General features: G+C 42.5%; 1 protein-coding gene across 1 annotated transcript in view; it reads right to left on the bottom strand.

Moving 5' to 3' along the window:
* The window catches only part of zgc:158803 (LUC7 domain-containing protein), a 35,282-nt gene that overhangs the window by 7,688 nt on the left and 7,358 nt on the right, over window positions 1-20,236 (bottom strand). Inside the window, exons 4-9 of the mRNA XM_034187800.1 lie at window positions 15,737-15,847; window positions 14,577-14,720; window positions 14,271-14,447; window positions 10,018-10,190; window positions 9,893-9,922; window positions 8,220-8,375 (exon numbers count right to left, since the gene is read on the bottom strand). Of these exons, the coding sequence (XP_034043691.1) occupies window positions 8,220-8,375; window positions 9,893-9,922; window positions 10,018-10,190; window positions 14,271-14,447; window positions 14,577-14,720; window positions 15,737-15,847 (791 nt within the window). The remainder of the gene's footprint in view (window positions 1-8,219; window positions 8,376-9,892; window positions 9,923-10,017; window positions 10,191-14,270; window positions 14,448-14,576; window positions 14,721-15,736; window positions 15,848-20,236) is intronic.

The raw sequence follows: 20,236 nt of genomic DNA, 5'->3' as shown, positions 1-20,236 counted from the left end.
ACAAAAAGATTTACAGGACGTAAGAGTCACGAAAGCAGTGTGTGGAGCAGAATGCTGGACTGACCACAGACTCATATCAAAACTTAATATTCGAGTTCAGCCAAAAAGACCCCAGGGCGAGAAGGCACCAAAGCGACTGAACATTGCGAAGCTTAAAGACTGCCAAACCAAGCAATCCTTTGTCCAGGCTTTAGAGGAGCAGCTGGATGCCATACATGGAGGCAGCATGGACCACCCGACTGGACGCTGTGTGTAGTACACCCTTGGAATGTCTAGGACAATCTACAAGGACGCATAAAGACTGGTTCGATGAAAACCATACTGAGATTATGAACATCATAGAGAAGAAGCGTGCTGCCCACCTAGCGCATCTCCACGACCCTCAATCTGCAGCCAAGAAACATACATTCAAAAGCATTCGCAGCATTGTGTAAACCAAACTGCGACAAATGCAAGATTCTTGGCTAAATGCAAAAGCTGATGAGATTCAAGGTTACGCAGATAAAAATGACATGAAAAACTTTGACCACAGCCCGAAATAAATATATGGCCCCACCAGTAATAGCTCATCCCCACTGTTGAGTCCTGAATAAGCCATACTCCATGAATGATGAGGCCATCAAGCGACTACCTCAGACCACAGTAAATGAGACGCTAGATCTTCTTTGTCTTTCGGCTGTTCCCGTTAGGGGTCGCCACAGCAGATCAATCGTTTCCATCTCACCCTGTCCTCTGTATCTTCCTCTGTCACACCAACCACCTGCATGTCCTCTCTCAGCACATCCATGAACCTCCTCTTTGGTCTCCCTCTTCTCCTCCTGCCTGGTGACTCCATCCTCAGCATCCTTCTCCCTATATACCCTGGGTCCCTCCTCTGCACATGTCCAAACCATCTCAATCTCGCCTCTCTGACTTTGTCTCCAAACCGTCCCACCTGAGCTGTCCCTCTGATATGTTCATTCCTAATCTTGTCCATTCTTGTCACTCCCAAAGAGAATCTCAACATCTTCAGCTCTGCCACCTCCAGCTCTGCCTCCTGTCTTGTTGTTAGTGCCACTGTCTCTAAACCATACAACATAGCTGGTCTCACTACTGTTTTGTAAACTTTCCCCTTCACCCTTGCTGATATTCTTCGGTCACAAATCACTCCTGCCACCTTTCTCCACCCACTCCACCCTGCCTGCACTCTCTTCTTCACCTCTCTACCACACTCTCCCTTACTTTGAACAGTTGACCCCAAATATTTAAACTCATCTACTTTCACCACTTCTACTCCTTGTAACTGCACTATTCCACTGGGCTCCCTCTCATTCACACACATGTACTCAGTCTTGCTTCTACTGACTTTCATTCCCCTTCTCTCCAAAGCATATCTCCACTTGTCCAGACTAGACTCAACTTGCTCTCTACTCTCACTACAGATCACAATGTCATCTGCAAACATCATAGTCCATGGGGAGTCCTGTCTGATCTCATCCGTCAACCTGTCCATCACCACTGCAAACAAGAAAGGACTCAGAGCTGATCCTTGGTGTAATCCCACCTCCACCTTGAATGAGTGTCATTCCGACTGCGCATCTCACCGCTGTCACACTATTCTTGTACATGTCCTGCACTACCCTAACATACTTCTCTGCCACTCCAGACTTCCTCATACAATACCACAACTCTTCTCTTGGCAGCCTATCATAAGCTTTTTCTAAGTCCACAAACACACAATGTAACTCTTTCTGTCCTTTTCCAACAGTATTCTCAGAGCAAACATTGCATCTGTAGTGCTCTTTCTCGGCATGAAACCATATTGCTGCTCACAGATCTTTTCTAAGCCTAGCTTCTACTACTCTTTCCCATAACTTCATGCTGTGGCTGATCAGCTTTATGCCTCTGTAGTTACTGCAGCTCTGCACATCACCCTTGTTCTTGAAAATAGGAACAAGCACACTTCGTCTCCACTCCTCAGGCATGCTCTCACTTTCCAAGATTTTATTAAACAATCTGGTTAGAAACTCTACTGCCATCTCTCCTAGACATTTCCATGTCTCCACTGGAATGTCATCTGGACCGACTGCCTTTCCACTCTTCATAGCAGCCCTCACTTCTTCCTTGCTAATCTCTTGTACTTCCTGATTTACTCTCACATCATCCAGCCTTTTCTCTCGCTCATTTTCTTTATTCATCAACTCTTCAAAATATTCCCTCCACCTTCTCAGCACACACTCCTCACTTGTCAGCACATTACCATGTGCATCTTTTACCACCCTAACCTGCTGCACAGCCTTTCCAACTCTGTCCCTTTGTCTGGCCAATCGATACAAGTCCTTTTCTCCTTCCTTACTATTCAACTTCTTGTACAGCTTGCAATATGCCTTTTCCTTTGCTTTTGCCACTTCTCTTTTCGCCTTACACCGCATCTCCTTGTACTCCTGTCTACTTTCTTCATCTCTCCGACTATCCCAAAACTTTTTCGCCAACCTCTTTCTCCTTATGCTTTCCTGGACCTCTTCATTCCACCACCAAGTCTCCTTGTCTTCCTTCCACTGTACAGATGTCATACCCAGTACTGTCCTAGCTGTCTCCCTCACCACATCTGCATTACTTTTCCAGTTGTCCAAAACTGCTTCCCCTCCAACTAGTGCTTCTCTCACCTGCTCGCTAAATTTCACACAACAGTCTTCCTCCTTCAGCTTCCACCATCTGATCCTTTGTTGAGCTCTCACTCGCTTCTTCTTTACTTCTAAAGTCATCCTACAAACAACCATCCTGTGCTGTCTAGTGACACTCTCTCCTGCTACCACCTTACAGTCTGTGATTTCTTCTAGCTTGCATCTCCTATAAAGAATGTAGTCCACCTGTGTGCACCTTCCTCCACTCTTATGTTACCCTGTGCTGCTCCCTTTTCTTAAAGTAGGTATTCACCACAGCCATTTCCATCCTTTTTGCAAAATCAACTACCATCTGTCCTTCCCCATTCCTATCCTTGATACCATATCTACCCATTACTTCCTCATCACATCTGTTCCCTTCACCAACATGCCCATTGAAGTCTGCTCCTATCACCACTCTTTCATGCTTGGGCACACTCTCCACCACCTCATCTAACACACTCCAGAAATCTTCTTTCTCCTTCATCTCGCAACCAACCTGTGGGGCATATGCACTGATGATATTCATCATCACCCCTTCAATTTCCAACTTCACACTCATCACCCTGTCAGACACTCGCTTAACCTCCTAGATATTCTCCCAAATTTGGAAGAGGTTAAGAAAGCCATTCATCAACTATCTAGTGGCAAAGCACCTGGAGCTGATTCCATCCATGCTGAAATTTACAAAGGTGGACCAAAATGAGCCACTAAACTCCTAAATCTTATCGAGCTAGCCTGGGCTAAAGAGCAAATACCTCAAGAGTTCAAGGATGCTTCTATTATTCACCTTTACTAACGCAAAGAGAACGGCCAGCTCTGCGACAACCATCGTGGGATATCTTTGCTATCAATTGCGAGCAAAATCCTGGCAAGAGTCCTCCTAAACTGCCTAAACATTCACTTAGAACAAGGAATACTGCCTGAGAGCCAATGCGGCTTCCATAAAGAACGTGGAACCATCGACATGGTGTTTGCTGCGAGACAGCTTCAAGAAAAATGTCAAGAACAAAACACTGACCTGTATTCAACCTATGTCGATGTAACCAAGGCATCTGACACAGTAAGCAGAATTGGCCTCTGGAAAATCTTGGTAAAGTATGGCTGCCCTATAAAATTCATCACTATAGTCAGACAATTCCACGATGGCATGTATGCAAGAATTTTCTAAATCCTACCCTGTAACAAATGGAGTAAAGCAAGGGTGTATCCTTGCTCCAACTCTCTTCAGCATCATGTTTTCAGCCATGCTGTCAGATGCTTTTACCAACTCAGAGGCAGGAATCAGTCTTCGATACCGTACTGATGGTTCAGTCTTCAACTTTAAGAGGCTTCAAGCGAAGACCAAGGTCAAGACTGCCACCGTAAACGAGTTACTGTTTGCCGATCACTGTGCCCTCAGTGCTACTACTGAAACGGAAATGCAATAGAATACTGACAAATTGTCAGCGGCCTGTGACAATTTCAGCCCGACAATAAGCACGAAAAAGGCCGAGGTGATGCATCAACCAGCACCAGCAAAATTATACGCTGAGCCAAACATCCCCATCAATGGCCAACGGCTGAATGCGGTAAACAAATTTACTTACCTTGGCAGTACCCTCTCCAGAACTGTTGTTACGGATGACGAGTCAAACACCAGACTCACAAAAGCCAGTGCAGCCTTCGGAAGACTGCACAAAAATGTGTGGAATTGCAGAGGCATCACAGACAACCAAGATAAAGGTCTACCGGGCTGTGGTTTTCACCACTCTCCTTTATGGCTGCGAAATGTGGACCAGATATTAGCGGCATGTGAAAAAGCTAAACCCCAGCAACCTAGACCAGCTGGCACAGGATAGAGAAAAATGGCGCAAAGTCATCAAGCTTGGCGCCAAAAGCTGTGAAGCAGAGAGGACTGCTGCAGCAAATCAGTGCAGGAATATCAGAAAAGGTGTAGCCACACCAGCTGTTGCAGCAACCATCCCCTGCTTCCAATGCTCTAGACTTTTTCGTGCGAAGATTGGCCTCATCAGTCACCTACACAATTACCAGCCTCATCCTCTTTCATAGAATTCATTATGATCAGATGGTCTTCGTTGTACTGACGGACAAACAACAGCATAGGTTCCGATGTCACATTTTGATGTTACAGAAAAGGGTCTTCAAATACAGCGCATCAAGAAAGAATTCAGGGCAGCTCACTTTAACACATATTGATACGTTAAAGCCTCATTCTAAAATGGAGCAAATTCATTTTTTGCCCTCAAAATTCTACACACAACACCTCAAACTCCAGGTGGGCTGCCATGTGCCTTTTACTAAGGAGTGACTTCTGTCTGGTCACTCTACCATACATGCCTGACTGGTGGAGTGCTGCAGAGATGACTGCCCTTCTGAAAGGTTCTCCTCTCTCCACAGAGGAATACTGGAGCTCTGACAGAGTGACCATCAGGTTCTTGGTCACCTCCCCGACTAAGGCCCTTCTCCCCCGATGACTCAGTTTAAACAGGTGGCCAGCTCTAGGAAGAGTCCTGGTTGATAAAAAAATTCTTCCATTTATGGATGATGGAGGTCACTGTCCTCATTGGGACCTTCAAAGCTGCAGAAATGTTTCTGTACCCTTCCCCAGATTTGTGCCTCGAGACAATCCTGCATCGGAAGTCAAAAGACAATTCTTTTGACTTCATGCTTGGTTTGTGCTCTGACATACACTGTCAACTGTGGTACCTTATATGTAGCCAGGTGTGTGCCTTTCTAAATCATCCAATCAACTGAATTTACTCCAGGTGGACGCCAATTAAGCTGTAGAAACATATCAAGGATGATCAGTGGAAACAGGATGCACCTGAGCTCAATTTTGAGCTTCATGGCAAAGGCTGTGAATACCAGTGGTGGGCACAGATAACCAAAAAATGAACTTTGATAACAGATAATCAGAAAACTGAAAAGTTATCTTTGATAAAGATAAAACGATAAACCACCCAAAAATGTATCGGAAGTTACAGATAACTGATAAATTCCAGTATTGTCTCTGGTACATCCATGTTGAAAGGAGTCAGTTGACGTGGCTCGGGCATCTTTTCCGGATGCCCCCTGGACGCCTCGCTGGAGAGGTGTTCCAGGCACGTCCCATTGCTAGGAGGCCCCGGGGAAGACCCAGGACACGGATTACATCTTTCAGCTGGCTTGGGAACACCTTGGGGTTCCCCCAGAGAAGCTGGGGGAGGTGTGTGTGGATCAGGAGGTCTGGGCGGCTTTGCTTGAGTTGCTGCCCCCGCGACCCGACTCCGGATAAAGCGGAAGAAAATGGATGGATGGATGGATGGATGGTCTCTGGTACATCTGCAACTACTAATAAACTGAATTTGAGTTTTAACACCACGATCGCTTCTAGTAGCATCAAAAACGACAACAGACCCAAACAATGAGCCCACACTTCTGTCTTTGAACACCCTGCCCCCTGCTGGAAGCTCTTGTTTACTACACGGCTTCCAGCACAGCAGCCACAAAGCCAGCTCTCTACCAATCACAACGCTTCGGTCAGGCGGAGGTCTTGGAAAATAAAGTCATACTGACTTATGGTTTGGTGTATAAATAAAATGAATACTGATAGAATAACGCCATTAATGTCAATTCTGTCATTTGTACAAAGTTAAAATATAACATATCTTTTAATGTTGAATAATGCACTAATTCTGAGGTTTTGCAACAAACAGACAGATCGCAAAGGATTCTGGGTAAAAGTGCCTCTGCTAAACACTGATTGGTTCAGTCATTCATTATGTAAACCAACACATTAATGTGATGTGTGTCGTGTGTTGGTGTTTACAGATAAATGTGCTTTTGTAAAATATTCCATTTTTTTATTTGTAAAAACAGGCATTTTTACAGAGCCCTGGAAGTGTCATCGCAAAATGTTTTGCATGTGGAGAGAATGTGCGCACGTTTTATTATATTGTAAAACGTGCACTCAATATTGTTTTGAAACATAAATGTTGGCTTTACACTGCGTGTTTTGGCCTTTTTTTCCAGATGATTTTCCATTCGTGCGAGAATTTTTTGGACCGAGTTTCAGGTTAATTCCGTGTCCTGCATCGTGTAGTGTACATGGAGTAACAAGCTGCGTTTAACATCTCACGACCACCTCCTGATCGTCGATCGTATGGTCAGATGAAAATCAAACCTGTTTGATATTATTCTGATCGGCCGTCGTGAGGGTATCCTGCTGCTGAAGAGCAGCAAGCATCCAACCGCTCGCACTGTGCATGTGCAAACACACGCAGAGCTGTCTTGTAATGTTTTTTTTGTTGTTTTGTTTTTAAACTTTGATGTCTCCGATCGAGAGTTTTTGTAAATTAAGTTTGAAAAAAAAGCTTACGTTTTGCTTCTGGAAACATGAGTTCGACGTGTGGTTTTTGAACGTACAATGTGTGTGAGAACATAAATCATGCGCTCTGAACTTTCACACCGTGCGGTTACGTGGGACAGTTTGAACTGAAACCGAGTACAGTGATTAAAATATCATACAGTTACTGCCCAGCTTCAGAATGAATACTGCCATGAACACTACCGGCCAGTGGATGGCAGTAGAGGCCTTGAAAACTTGCCAAAACAAATTTCCAGATAATCCGTGTCTGCTACATTTAAGATGCGTGGAATTTAACAAACGCAAATACAATAACGTCTATAAACCCAGAGAATATATTCACTAGAGTTTTATGCTGTTGTCCGTGGAGCCTGTACAGAGTGTCTGAAATGCATTTGTCCTGTCGTGAACGTACTGAGATTACCCTATCCTACCCATAATGCACTGCTGGGCACAGCATATGCTCACAAAAACCTTAAAAATTACCGCATTATTTTAAAACTAAAACATATATGATATTTTCACTTTATACAACTTCAGACGTGACAGTAATTTTAAATAACTTGTCCGAAATTAGTTTGGTTAAAATTTGAACCATAAGTTAAAAATGTATGACTCTGGATGACTTGGGTGATATTGCCAGCATATCAGTATGGTGTTAAAGGAATTTTTTTTTTTTGTGACCAGTTCTCATTTGCCTGCAGAGGACAGCGCAGTTTCTCCCGGAAGCAGCTCTCTTCTGTTTGCAGAGGGTAGAACTATACATCTGTTATGAAACTTTTAACAGGTAGGTGCTCAACTGATTTAAAATTTTAAAAATGTTTGCCGCTGTTCAGCTTTGTTTACTACGTTATCGGTCTAAAAGTTAGACAAAAATTTATCGGAAGGTAATTAGTCCAATAATGGTTTTTAAAGTTATCTAAAAAGATATTCCGATAATAAAAACATTATCTTCGATAATTATGTTATTGGAATTGTGCCCACCACTGGTGAATACTTACATACATGCGATTTCTTAGCCCTTTTATTTTGAATAAATTTGCAAAAAAAAAAACCTTTTCACATTGTCAATATGGGATATTGTGTGTGGAATTTTGACAGAAAAAAAAATGAAGTTCATCCTTATTGAAATAAGGCTGTAACATAAAATGTGGAAAAAGTAAAGCACTGTGAATACTTTCCAGAAGCACCGTGTTAATGTCTGTACTGATGATCTGTATAAGTCTCACCTCTTCCTTTTGTGCCTGTGAGAATGGGAACGTGAACGGTGTCTGTCCTTGTGGCGATGCTTCCTCTCTCTCTCTCTGTCCCGATCGCTGCCTTCTTCTCTGGATCGAGAGGAACGGTGGCGTCTTGAACGATGAGAGGATGAACTTCCCCCATCTCTAAATTATTTTCAGGAGAGAGACTGTTGAAAAACTGGCAGGATGGAAAGGAGCATAAAAAAAAAGTGCAGTCTCCACTGTCATGACAAATGATACCTCCAAACAAGAACTCGTTCTCATCATCCCCCGCCCCCACAAAAAAAATCTTTATTTTCCATTTTGAATGCAGGCACTTGTGCATCACTTTCATCAGCCAGTCATAATCATTAGTACTGTCAACATTTCATACAACATCTGGACATGTCCTCCATCACTTGTGCAGAGCTCAATATTGCAAGCTGTGTTCACACACAGAAACTGAATGAAGCCCCCAGTAAACATCATTCAATGAAGCAGACAGTAACTCATAACTCTGCCCACCATGTCTGGTAAGCAATATAATGAGATTACATAATGTAAACATAGCAATGTGCTTGTTGTTCACACCATGAAGGGGTGCAAGAGGTCATTCAGTCCACAAATTGCTATCACTGTTTATTATACAGATTTTCTTGTGTATTTGTGGAACATAATTTCAAGGAGAGGGGGCTTTCCAATAGATTCATGCCAAAATAGTTTGTAATTTGCAGGAGTTTTTTTTAGTCATCATCATTATTATTATTACTACTACAAGTGTGTTGCCCGTGTGGATCCACGGACTCTCGAATGGGTAGTGTTTATAAAATAGGTAGCTGACATTTTCCAAGGGTGGTAATAAATTAAGCAAAGCTTGTATTATAAGTTGGAATGTCGTACAAGTCCAGAATGTTTAACCTTTTTTGAACCTCAACCCTTTTATTTCCTGTTAATGAGCTGTCTCAGAGAAAATCATGCGGGGGTGGCTGGATGACTGACTCAGATTTTGATCAAATTTTCACCATATACCCTTCAAGTAGACCGATTAGGATTGGCAAAGTTAGTTTTTCCCATCAGGCAAAATTTTACTTGAATTTTGGTCAGGTCACAATTTGATGTCAAAATGGCCTCAGATTGTGTTACATTAAAAATATACTAAAAATGGACAACTCTGACATATCGGTTATCAATTTTCGATGGGTAGATAGAAAGAGTGTGATTTCTCACTGAGCCAGTGTTTTTCCCCCCAGTCTTTATACATATTTACTTATAAGAATATTACCAGAGTTTTCACTACAGCAAAGTCTAAACTGAAGGAAAAAAAAAAAAGATGTGCTGAAACACATTTTGCCATTTCTGCATGCAGTGTGCATATTATTGCTCTAAATACATGTATTCATGTGCTGTCTGAGTAGATCCCACACATCAAGATCAAACAGCAAACTTTTCCAGTGAGCCTGAATGAAAAACAGCAGAAAACCGTGCCACACCTAAATAGAAGGCAACCATGCATGATATAATGTGCATGATTACGTAACTCTGACAAAAAAGACTGCAATTTCATTTAATTTATATAGCAAAATCATAAAACATGCTAACTCAAGGCACTATACAGTACACATGTAATTTTGAAAGTTTACCCACATTACCATATTGTTTAAAGTACACGCAGGAATTCTTACTTGTATCGGTCTCCACTTCGAGATCTTGATCTAAAATGGAAACAAACACACACCCGACAGTTTAGGTACCTAATTTGAAACAGAATATTTTCTTTGTACAACAGGAGAAGTTGGCAGTTTCTTACCGCCGACGCTCCCTCTCCCGCTCCCTTTCGCGTTCTCTCTCCCACTCTCGTTCCCTTTCGCGCTCCCTCTCTCGTAGTCGCTCTATCTCCCACTGTCTCTCTTTTTCATCTTCTCTTTCACGCTCCTCTCTTCTCTTCATTCTCATTCTTTCCTGTTTCTCAACAACGGCTTTCTGAAGTTAATAAAATTGAGCACATTACTGTAAAACACTGGTAAAAGATCTCTTTTTAGTATGTATATACACACACACACACACACACACACACACTTCACTTTCCACATTTTTTATGTTACAGCCTTATGCCAAAAAAGATGAAATTCTTTCTCCCCCTCAAAATTCTGCAAACAATTTTTTCAATTTCAATTTATTTTCATTTATATAGCGCCAAATCACAACAGAGTTGCCTCAAAGCGCTTCACACAGGTAAGGTCTAACCTTGCCACAATAACACAAAACAATAATGGCAATGAAAAAAAAAAAAGTGTTTTTATTTTGTTGAGAGTTTTGCAAATTTATTTAAAAAAATCCCAGCCTTTGCCATGAAGCTCAAAATTGAGCTCAGATGCATCCCGTTTCCACTGATCATCCCTGAGATGTTTCTACAGCTTAATTGAGTCCACCTGGAGTAAATTCAGTTGATTGGATGATTTAGAAAGGCACACACCTGTCTACATATAAGGTCCCACAGTTGACAGTGCATGTCAGAACACAAACCAAGCATGAAGTCAAAGGAATTGTCTGTTGACCTCTAATACAGGATTGTCTCGAACAAATCTGGGGAAGATACAGAAACAGCTGCAGCTTTGAAGGTCCCAATGAGCACAGTGACCTCAGTCATCCATAAATGAATGTGAAAACAGCTATGCACTGACGCTCCCCATTCAACCTGGTGGAGCATGAGAGGTGCTGCAAAGAGGAATGGGCAAAACTGCACAAGGATAGGTGCACCAAGCTTGTGGCATCATATTCATAAAGACTTCAGGCTGTAATTGCTGCCAAGGGTGCATCAGCAAAGTATTGAGCAGAGGGTGTGAATACGCATGTCCATGTGATTTCTTAGTTTTTTTCAAATCATGTCATTATGGGGTGGTGTGAGCAGAATTTTGAGGGGAAAAAATCGAAATTACTCCATTCTGGTATAAAGTGCTGTGAACACACACACACACACACACACACACACACACACACACACACACACACACACACACCTCCAAAAAAATTTAACATTTTTCTTTAATCAGAGCATAGCATCAAGTCTATTCAACTTCTGGGATGTTGATCTGGTCAGTTAAATAGAGGGGTCATTAATCAGTTTCAGCTTCTTTGGCTGGTGTTAATGAAATTATCAACAGGTGCACTAGAGAGGCAACAATGAGACGACACTCAAAACAGGATTGGTTTTACAGAGGGACCACACTGACATCTTTTTTAGCCTCCTTATGTTTTCAGACTGATTTTTTTCCACTAGTTTTGCATTTTGCTTGAGTCGGTATCACTACTGGTCGACAATGTGGTACCTGGGCCCTACAGAGGTTTCACAGGTAGTCCAAGTCCTCTAGGATGGCACATCAATATGCGCAATTACCAGAACAGTTTGCTGTGTCTCCGAGCACAGTTTCAAGAGCTTAGAAGAGATTCCAAGAGACAGGCAGTTACTCTAAGACAGCAGGAAAAGGCCACACAAGGTCCTCAACCCATTAGCAGTACCGGTAGGTGCTCCTTTGTGCAAGAAGAACAGGAAGAACACTGCTGCAGTCCTACAGAATGGCCTCCAGCAGGCCACTGGTGTGAATGACTGACTAAAAAAAAAAAAAAATCAGAAAAAGACTTCTTGAGGGTGGTCTGAGGGCCTGACATCCTATAGTGGGCCTTGTGCTCAATGGCCGGCACCGTGGATTTGGATTTGGCAGGTCCACCACTGTCACCCTGTGCTTTTCACAGCTGAGAGCAGGTTCAACATGAGCACATATGACAAACATGAAAGGGTCCGGAGACGCCGTGGAGAACATTATGCTGCCTGCAACATCATTCAACATGACCGGTTTGGTGGTGGGTCAGTGATGGACTGGGGAAGCATCTCAATGGAAGAACGCGCAGACGTCTATAGGCTAGAAATGGGCACCCTGACTGCTAGTAGGGATCAGGATGAAATCCTTGGACTTATTACCAGACCCTATGCTGGTGCAATGGATCTTGGGTTCCCCCTGGTGCACGACAATGCCCGGCCTGATGTGGTGAGAGTATGGAGGCACTTTCTGGAGAATGATGGATTTTATACCACTGGCTGCCTCCTATGCTCACCTGACCTAACACCAATAGAACACCTTTGGGAGATTATGTTTTGGTCCATTCAATAAGTCCAGGTTGTACCTCAGAATGTCCAGAAGCTAAGTGATACTTTGGTCCAGATCTGAGAGGAGATCCCCCAGGGCATCATCCGTGGCCTCTTTAAGAGCATGGCCCGATGTCAGGCATGCGTCAAAACATGTGGGGGCCATACAAACTGCTGGTACTCAGCAGTAGTTTTTGAGTTGCTGCAATGAAGTTTTGGCAAAATGGACAAGCCTGCCACTTCATTCTTTGAATTCAGCACTCAGTTCATTCCCAAACAATGTGGCAACCTTTCATTCCTGACATTACCCAGGCCACATCAGGAAATTTCCCTCAAATATTGTTCACAAACCAGTCTAAATCTGTGATAGTGAGCACTTCTCCTTTGCTGAGATAATCCATCCCACCTCACAGGTGTGCCATATCAAGATGCTGATTAGACACCATGATTAGTGCACAGGTGTGCCTTAGACTGCCCACAATAAAAGGCCACTCTGAAAGGTGTAGTTTTATCACACAGCACAATGCCACAGATGTCGCAAGATTTGAGGGAGCATGCAATTGGCATGCTGACAGCAGGAATGTCAACCAGAGCTGTTGCTCGTGTATTGACTGTTCATTTCTCTACCATAAGCCATCTCCAAAGGCGTTTCAGAGAATTTGGCAGTACATCCAACCAGCCTCACAACCGCAGACCACGTGTAACCACACCAGCCCAGGACCTCCACATCCAGCATGTTCACCTCCAAGATCGTCTGAGACCAGTCACTCGGACAGCTGCTGAAACAATCGGTTTGCATAACCAAAGAATTTCTGCACAAACTGTCAGAAACCGTCTCAGGGAAGCTCATCTGCATGCTCGTCGTCCTCATCGGAGTCTCGACCTGACTCCATAACCGACTTGAGTGGGCATATGCTCACATTTGCTGGTGTTTGGCACGTTGGAGAGGTGTTCTCTTCACGGATGAATCCCGGTTCACACTGTTCAGGGCAGATGGCAGACAGCGTGTGTGGCGTCGTGTGGGTGAGCGGTTTTCTGATGTCAATGTTGTGGATCGAGTGGCCCATGGTGGCAGTGGGGTTATGGTATGGGCAGGTGTCTGTTATGGACGAAGAACACAGGTGCATTTTATTGATGGCATTTTGAATGCACAGAGATACCGTGACGAGATCCTGAGGCCCAATGTTGTGCCATACACATCCAAGAACATCACATGTTGCAGCAGTATAATGCACTGCCCCATGTTGCAAGGATCTGTACACAATTCTTGGAAGCTGAAAATGTCCCAGTTCTTGCATGGCCGGCATACTCACCGGACATGTCACCCATTGAGCATGTTTGGGATGCTCTGGACCGGCGTATACGACAGCGTGTACCAGTTCCTGCCAATATCCAGCAACTTCGCACAGCCATTGAAGAGGAGTGGACCAACATTCCACAGGCCACAATTGACAACCTGATCAACTCTATGCAAAGGAGATGTGTTGCACTGCATGAGGCAAATGGTGGTCACACCAGATACTGACTGGTATCCCCCCCCAATAAAACAAAACTGCACCTTTCAGAGTGGCCTTTTATTGTGGGCAGTCTAAGGTACACCTGTGCACTAATCATGGTGTTTAATCAGCATCTTGGTATTGCACACCGGTGAGGTGGGATGGATTATCTCAGCAAAGGAGAAGTGCTCACTATCACAGATTTAGACTGGTTTGTGAACAATATTTGAGGGAAATGGTGATATTGTGTATGTGGAAAAAGTTTTAGATCTTTGAGTTCATCTCATACAAAATGGGAGCAAAACCAAAAGTGTTGCGTTTATATTTTTGTTGAATATATATATATATATATATATAAAGAACTTTACTGTAGACTAAAATCAAGTGTCATTTCTTCCAGGTCTTACTACTGTTAATACTCACTCTCAGTTTGTCCAGCTTCTCACGGATTTCAATAAAGCCAAGGTGCAGTTTGCCCCCAAAGTGGTCAGCCAGACGCCGATCGTTGTCATGCAGACCCAAATAAGCCGAGCACACCTCGCACACCCGCAGTTTTTGTTGTTGAAAGCTGGAGGCCGGCATTGAATTCCTGTACACGTCCTGCATTGACAAAAAGTTAGAGTGTTATAGTTCAAGAATGTCTCAGCACAGGCTGACCACAGCCCCACAAATAACTCGATTTATACACTTGTTTTATGGTGACATAAAAAAAGCCACGAACAAACTAACCTCTGCTTCTCTCTTCAAAGCCCGAGTCGTCTCCACTTTATCCAACAACTGCTGAGCCTCGTCCACGTTTCCCTCACTGCCAAGCTGCTCTGCCCGGGCTAGCAGCTTCCCAATCTCTTCATTCAGCTCATGCACACGTTCAGCCTTAGTGTGGTAGGAGGACAGACAAAAACATGGAATTACCGTATTTTCCGCACCATAAGGCGCACCTAAAAGCCTTAAATTTTCACAAAAATCGGCCGTGCGCCCTATAATCCGGCGCGCCTTATGTGCGCACTGAATTCCAAAATGTGTAAAAACGACCGACGTTGTCTTTGACCGTCGGAATATCGGACCATTTCCCGCTGACACAAGGACGTAATTCATAAAGTACGTACGCTAGCAGCGTCGAGTATGTACCCTGGCAGCGATAAACCAATCGGAGAACATTACGTAATACGTAAAGTACGTACGCTACCAGCGATAAACCAATCAGAGAAGAGTCCGTGGTACGTACACTTACCTCCGCCACTCCTCCGGTAGTTACCGTATACTACAGGTATCCTGCAAAACAACATTTGTTTGTCTACGGACCCCCGAAAATGGCACCAACGAAGAGACATGCTTACGAGGCACAATTCAAACTGCAGGCTATCAGTTACGCGGTTGTTCATGGGAATAGAACAGCTGCGAGAGGAAACAAGAAAATGAACTGCGCCAAGTTAAAAAGACCAAACGGAGTTTCCGCAGAAACAAAGCGAGGTGGCCACAGCTAGAAGACCAGCTGTTCAATTCAGACACAGAAGATGAAGACTTCGATGGATTTGTGACAGAACCATAATAAAAAATAATGTGAGTACCATATTGTTAAATAACGGTAGTTCAAAGTTGTTAAAAAGTTCAAATAAACTCACCGTTTTGCTTCCGTGACCTTTTTTTTTTTGTAGACTATATGTTTTAGCGTGCGCCTTTTGTAAGGGTTAAGTACCCGCTAATTGAGGCCGCGCCTTATAATCCGGTGCGCTTTATGGTGCAGAAAACACGGTATGTGAATTTAAAAAAAAAATGCTGCTGTGCACGGTCACATTTATGAAAAGTACTTTTTCAATTTAGTGACCTCCACAGACTAGTCAGAAGCAGTAATGTGAATCCCACAAATAGTATTGCCACAAAGTCGTCACCTTTGCAGACACTTCGGCGCTGATCTCATCTTGCGTCTCAGCCAGTCTCTTCTTGGCCAACTCTGTCCTACGATCACAGTCGGCGATGAAAGACTGAAGGTGTTCAGCAGCCTGAGTGTAAACACAAAGCCCAATTAATGTTGATATTACAACCTCTGGCAAAAATTATGGAATCACCAGCCTCGGTCGATGTTCATTCAGTTGTTTAATTTTGTAGAAAAAAAGCAGATCAGACATGACACAAAACTAAAGTCATTTCAAATGGCAACTTTCTGGCTTTAAGAAACACTATAAGAAATCAGGAAAAAAAAATTGTGGCAGTCAGTAACGGTTACTTTTTTAGACCAAGCAGAGGGAAAAAAATATGGAATCACTCAATTCTGAGGAAAAAATTATGGAATCATGAAAAACAAAAGAACGCGCCAACACATCACTAGTATTTTGTTGCACCACCTCTGGCTTTTATAACAGCTTGCAGTCTCTGAGGCATGGACTTAATGAGTGACAAACAGTACTCTTCATCAATCTGGCTCCAACTTTCTCTGATTGCTGTTGCCGGATCAGCTTTGCAGGTTGGAGCCTTGTCATGGACCATTTTCTTCAACTTCCACCAAAGATTTTCAATTGGATTAAGATCCGGACTATTTGCAGGCCATGACATTTACCCTATGTCTTTTTGCAAGGAATGTTTTCACAGTTTTTGCTCTATGGCAAGATGCATTATCATCTTGAAAAATGATTTCATCATCCCCAAACATCCTTTCAATTGATGGGATAAGAAAAGTGTCCAAAATATCAACGTAAACTTGTGCATTTATTGATGATGTAATGACAGCCATCTCCCCAGTGCCTTTACCTGACATGCAGCCCCATATCATCAATGACTGTGGAAATTTACATGTTCTCTTCAGGCAGTCATCTTTATAAATCTCATTGGAACGGCACCAAACAAAAGTTCCAGCATCATCACCTTGCCCAATGCAGATTCGAGATTCATCACTGAATATGACTTTCAACCAGTCATCCACAGTCCACGATTGCTTTTCCTTAACCCATTGTAACCTTGTTTTTTTTTCTGTTTAGGTGTTAATGATGGCTTTCGTTTAGCTTTTCTGTATGTAAATCCCATTTCCTTTAGGCGGTTTCTTACAGTTCGGTCACAGACGTTGACTCCAGTTTCCTCCCATTCGTTCCTCATTTGTTTTGTTGTGCATTTTTGATTTTTGAGACATTTTGCTTTGCAAGTTTTCTGTCTTGACGCTTTGATGTCTTCCTTGGTCTAACAGTATGTTTGCCTTTAACAACCTTCCCATGTTGTTTGTATTTGGTCCAGAGTTTAGACACAGCTGACTGTGACCAACCAACATCTTTTGCAACATTGCGTGATGATTTACCCTCTTTTAAGAGTTTGATAATCCTCTCCTTTGTTTCAATTGACATCTCTCGTGTTGGAGCCAGATTCATGTCAGTCCACTTGGTGCAACAGCTCTCCACGGTGTGATCACTCCTTTTTAGATGCAGACTAATGAGCAGATCTGATGTGATGCAGGTGTTAGTTTTGGGGATGAAAATTTACAGGTTGATTCCATAATTTATTCCTCAGAATTGAGTGAGTTCATATTTTTTTCCCTCTGCTTGGTCTAAAAAAGTAACCATTACTGACTGCCACATTTTTTTTTCCTGATTTCTTATAGTGTTTCTTAAAGCCAGAAAGTTGCCATTTGAAATGACTTTAGTTTTGTGTCATGTCTGTGATCTGCTTTTTTTCTACAAATTAAACAACTGAATGAACATCCTCCGAGGCCGGTGATTCCATAATTATTGCCAGGGGTTGTTTATACTCCTATTCCTGAATGTGTGCATCCATGTAGGTCTGCTATCATTTGCATCTCTAAAGACAACTTTCCCCCTTTTACATGCTCATTGTGATGTGGCCTATAATTTATACTACAGTATAATTTTGAACAATGGACACTAACAAAACATATCACTGTATAATAAGTAAAAATCTCAATATAAATACTTCTATAAGTGTCAACCATTGACATGGCAACTGCGCTGGTGGAGTATATCATTAGAATGTATTTCATATAATAGGGAGAAATTTTTTTTTTTTTGAGTATTTATTCTCCCAAAATTTTTGTGTTTTCCCCCTTTCATCTGCCACTAGTTGCTCAGGATCACCACAGCAGATCCAGCAGAGATACCCACTGCGATTATGCCCTTCCTCACAAATCCCCAGTTGTGCATGGAGAGATGTATGCAGCTCCTGTGGTCTCTAATTCAAGTGCTCTGTTTAATGCCTGAAATGTGCTAGGATCAGGTGTGCAGCGAGTAGTAGTGATGGGACGAACAACACTGGTGCGTCAGCACTGTGAAGCCCCGTACTGGTGCGTGTATCACTTTAAGATGAAAATCATGTGACCGATACAGGATGTGTGTCGTTCGGATGCGCCGCGCCAAATTGTGTTTATAAGGAAACAAGCTGTATCGACATGTTGCGGATTTGTTGGATGGACTTTTGCTGTTGGAGTTGGATTTTAGCTTGCCCTCACCTTGTTCCACTGACATGGATCGTTCAAAGAGGTTTACCCCAGTCTGGAATAAGTTTGATTTTTTGACACCAAATAAGGTAAATCTTCTTCTCCTTTGGGCCTTGTTTACTGTTATTTTTTCAATGAAATATGTTTGTACTCTTTTCTGGTAAGAGGTTTGAATTGGTTTCAGATAAATTAACGTTTTATTTTATTGCAGGTGAAGTGTCGACTCTGCTCCACAGAGCTATCTAACATCAAAAAGAGCACTTCATCAATGCTGAGGCATTTTAGAGCTCGGCATGGCAATGTGGCACTGGCAGATACTTGTGCGAGTACCTGAGGTAAATTTTAACTCGGAATTTTATTACAGACAAATTTGCTATATTCTACATACCAACTCAGTTTAGCATTTACACAAACAAGGTTTTAAGCAAAGTTTAAACTGTTCTCATGAACAGCTTAACTCGACACACAAATTGAGCACATGAAATTATGCAATGATGAGATCACATTTTAAATAAAGGACTGGCGATTAAATATTTTATGGGCTGATGTTGGGTTTGCAGCATGTTAGCTTTTCCATCTTGTAACTACTGCAGGGGTCACTACTGAGTGACCAACAGTGTCAATACAGTGACGACACAGTTTGTGTAGTATGTCAATACACTCCTTGAGGTATCATCATCCCATCACTAGCGAGTAGCATGGCTGAGGTTTGCAAAACTGCAATAACAGGAAAAATACAAAACCTTTTCCTCAGATATAAACTTTTGCCTCAACCAACACACACAATGCAACACTCCTAATACAAGACTACAAAAATTAATAGCTGCTTTTTACTCAAAACTGCAGTAATAAGCCTGCATAGGGTGGACCTAATGGCCGTTTGAAGGATACCAGAAAATATGGATCCATTCTTTGGGGGGGAAAAAAAAAAATCTGTTTTAATCCCTTCAACACAAAGTTTCCAAAATTCTTTCCACTGAAGGACCACAAATTAATCTGTATGGAGGGCCACAGGCCAAAAATAAATGTAAATCTTTTGTGAATTATATACTTACAATTAACAAATCTAGCCAAGTGCAGCTCATTGACCCAAATTGGGCACCCGTGTTTAAATATATACATGGTCTAAGTGCAGAAGGACAGGGGGAAGAAGGCTGTGCTGCAGTACATCTGTTTACACTTGTGCTCTAGCACATAAACATTGTGAAACTATCACAAAATAAAGTTTTATTTCTCTGATTCACAGCTTGCTCCAGAACTAACACATGCTCTCACTCACAGCTTCTGTCAAATCAATAAGCAGCTGTGGTGACCACAAGCAAAAACAGGAGAAGCCAAAGAACAGTGAAATTTGCTCCTGTGGTGGAGGTCTCACACTGGAACAGAGTGTAAAATGCACTGTGCTCTACAATCATATTTCCCCAGACACTTTGCATGTGGAGGCTGATGACAATTCACTCTACTGGTTTGCATGGTTTAATCAAGGATCACACCACAGGGCAATTTCAAACTGGGATATTTTATAATAAACTCATGCCACACATCTTTAAAACTTGGTCAATAATTTGATGAAACAGGAACATTTTCAGCCTAATCTTTCCTCTGTGTTCTTGTCAACACATTCACAAAATCTGAATCACCACCATCATGATCACCCTATGTTTCTTCTTGTGAAATATCTGCTGAGGATAACAATCGCCATGTTTTAATTGATGTAACAAATTATTACAGGGCTGTGAAATGAAAATTGTAAAATCTGAGGAAAATTCCCAGGGGGGCTGGGGGGCGCAGCTCCCCAGGAGCCGGGGTCTAGGGCCTTGTGGGGCCCCAGAAACCAAAACAAATTTTCATCTACTGATACATTTTCAACATCTCCTGGAAGAACAAATCTCAAAATTAGTGCATATTTAAATGATCCTTGATTCAACCTTTCATTTGAACCGTCAATAATCATGTT

This window comes from Thalassophryne amazonica, chromosome 15 (genome assembly GCF_902500255.1).
Source record: "Thalassophryne amazonica chromosome 15, fThaAma1.1, whole genome shotgun sequence".
Taxonomy (NCBI): Eukaryota; Metazoa; Chordata; class Actinopteri; order Batrachoidiformes; family Batrachoididae; genus Thalassophryne; species Thalassophryne amazonica.
Note: the sequence above shows the minus strand (reverse complement) of the source record. Positions and strands in the feature narration are given on the sequence as shown.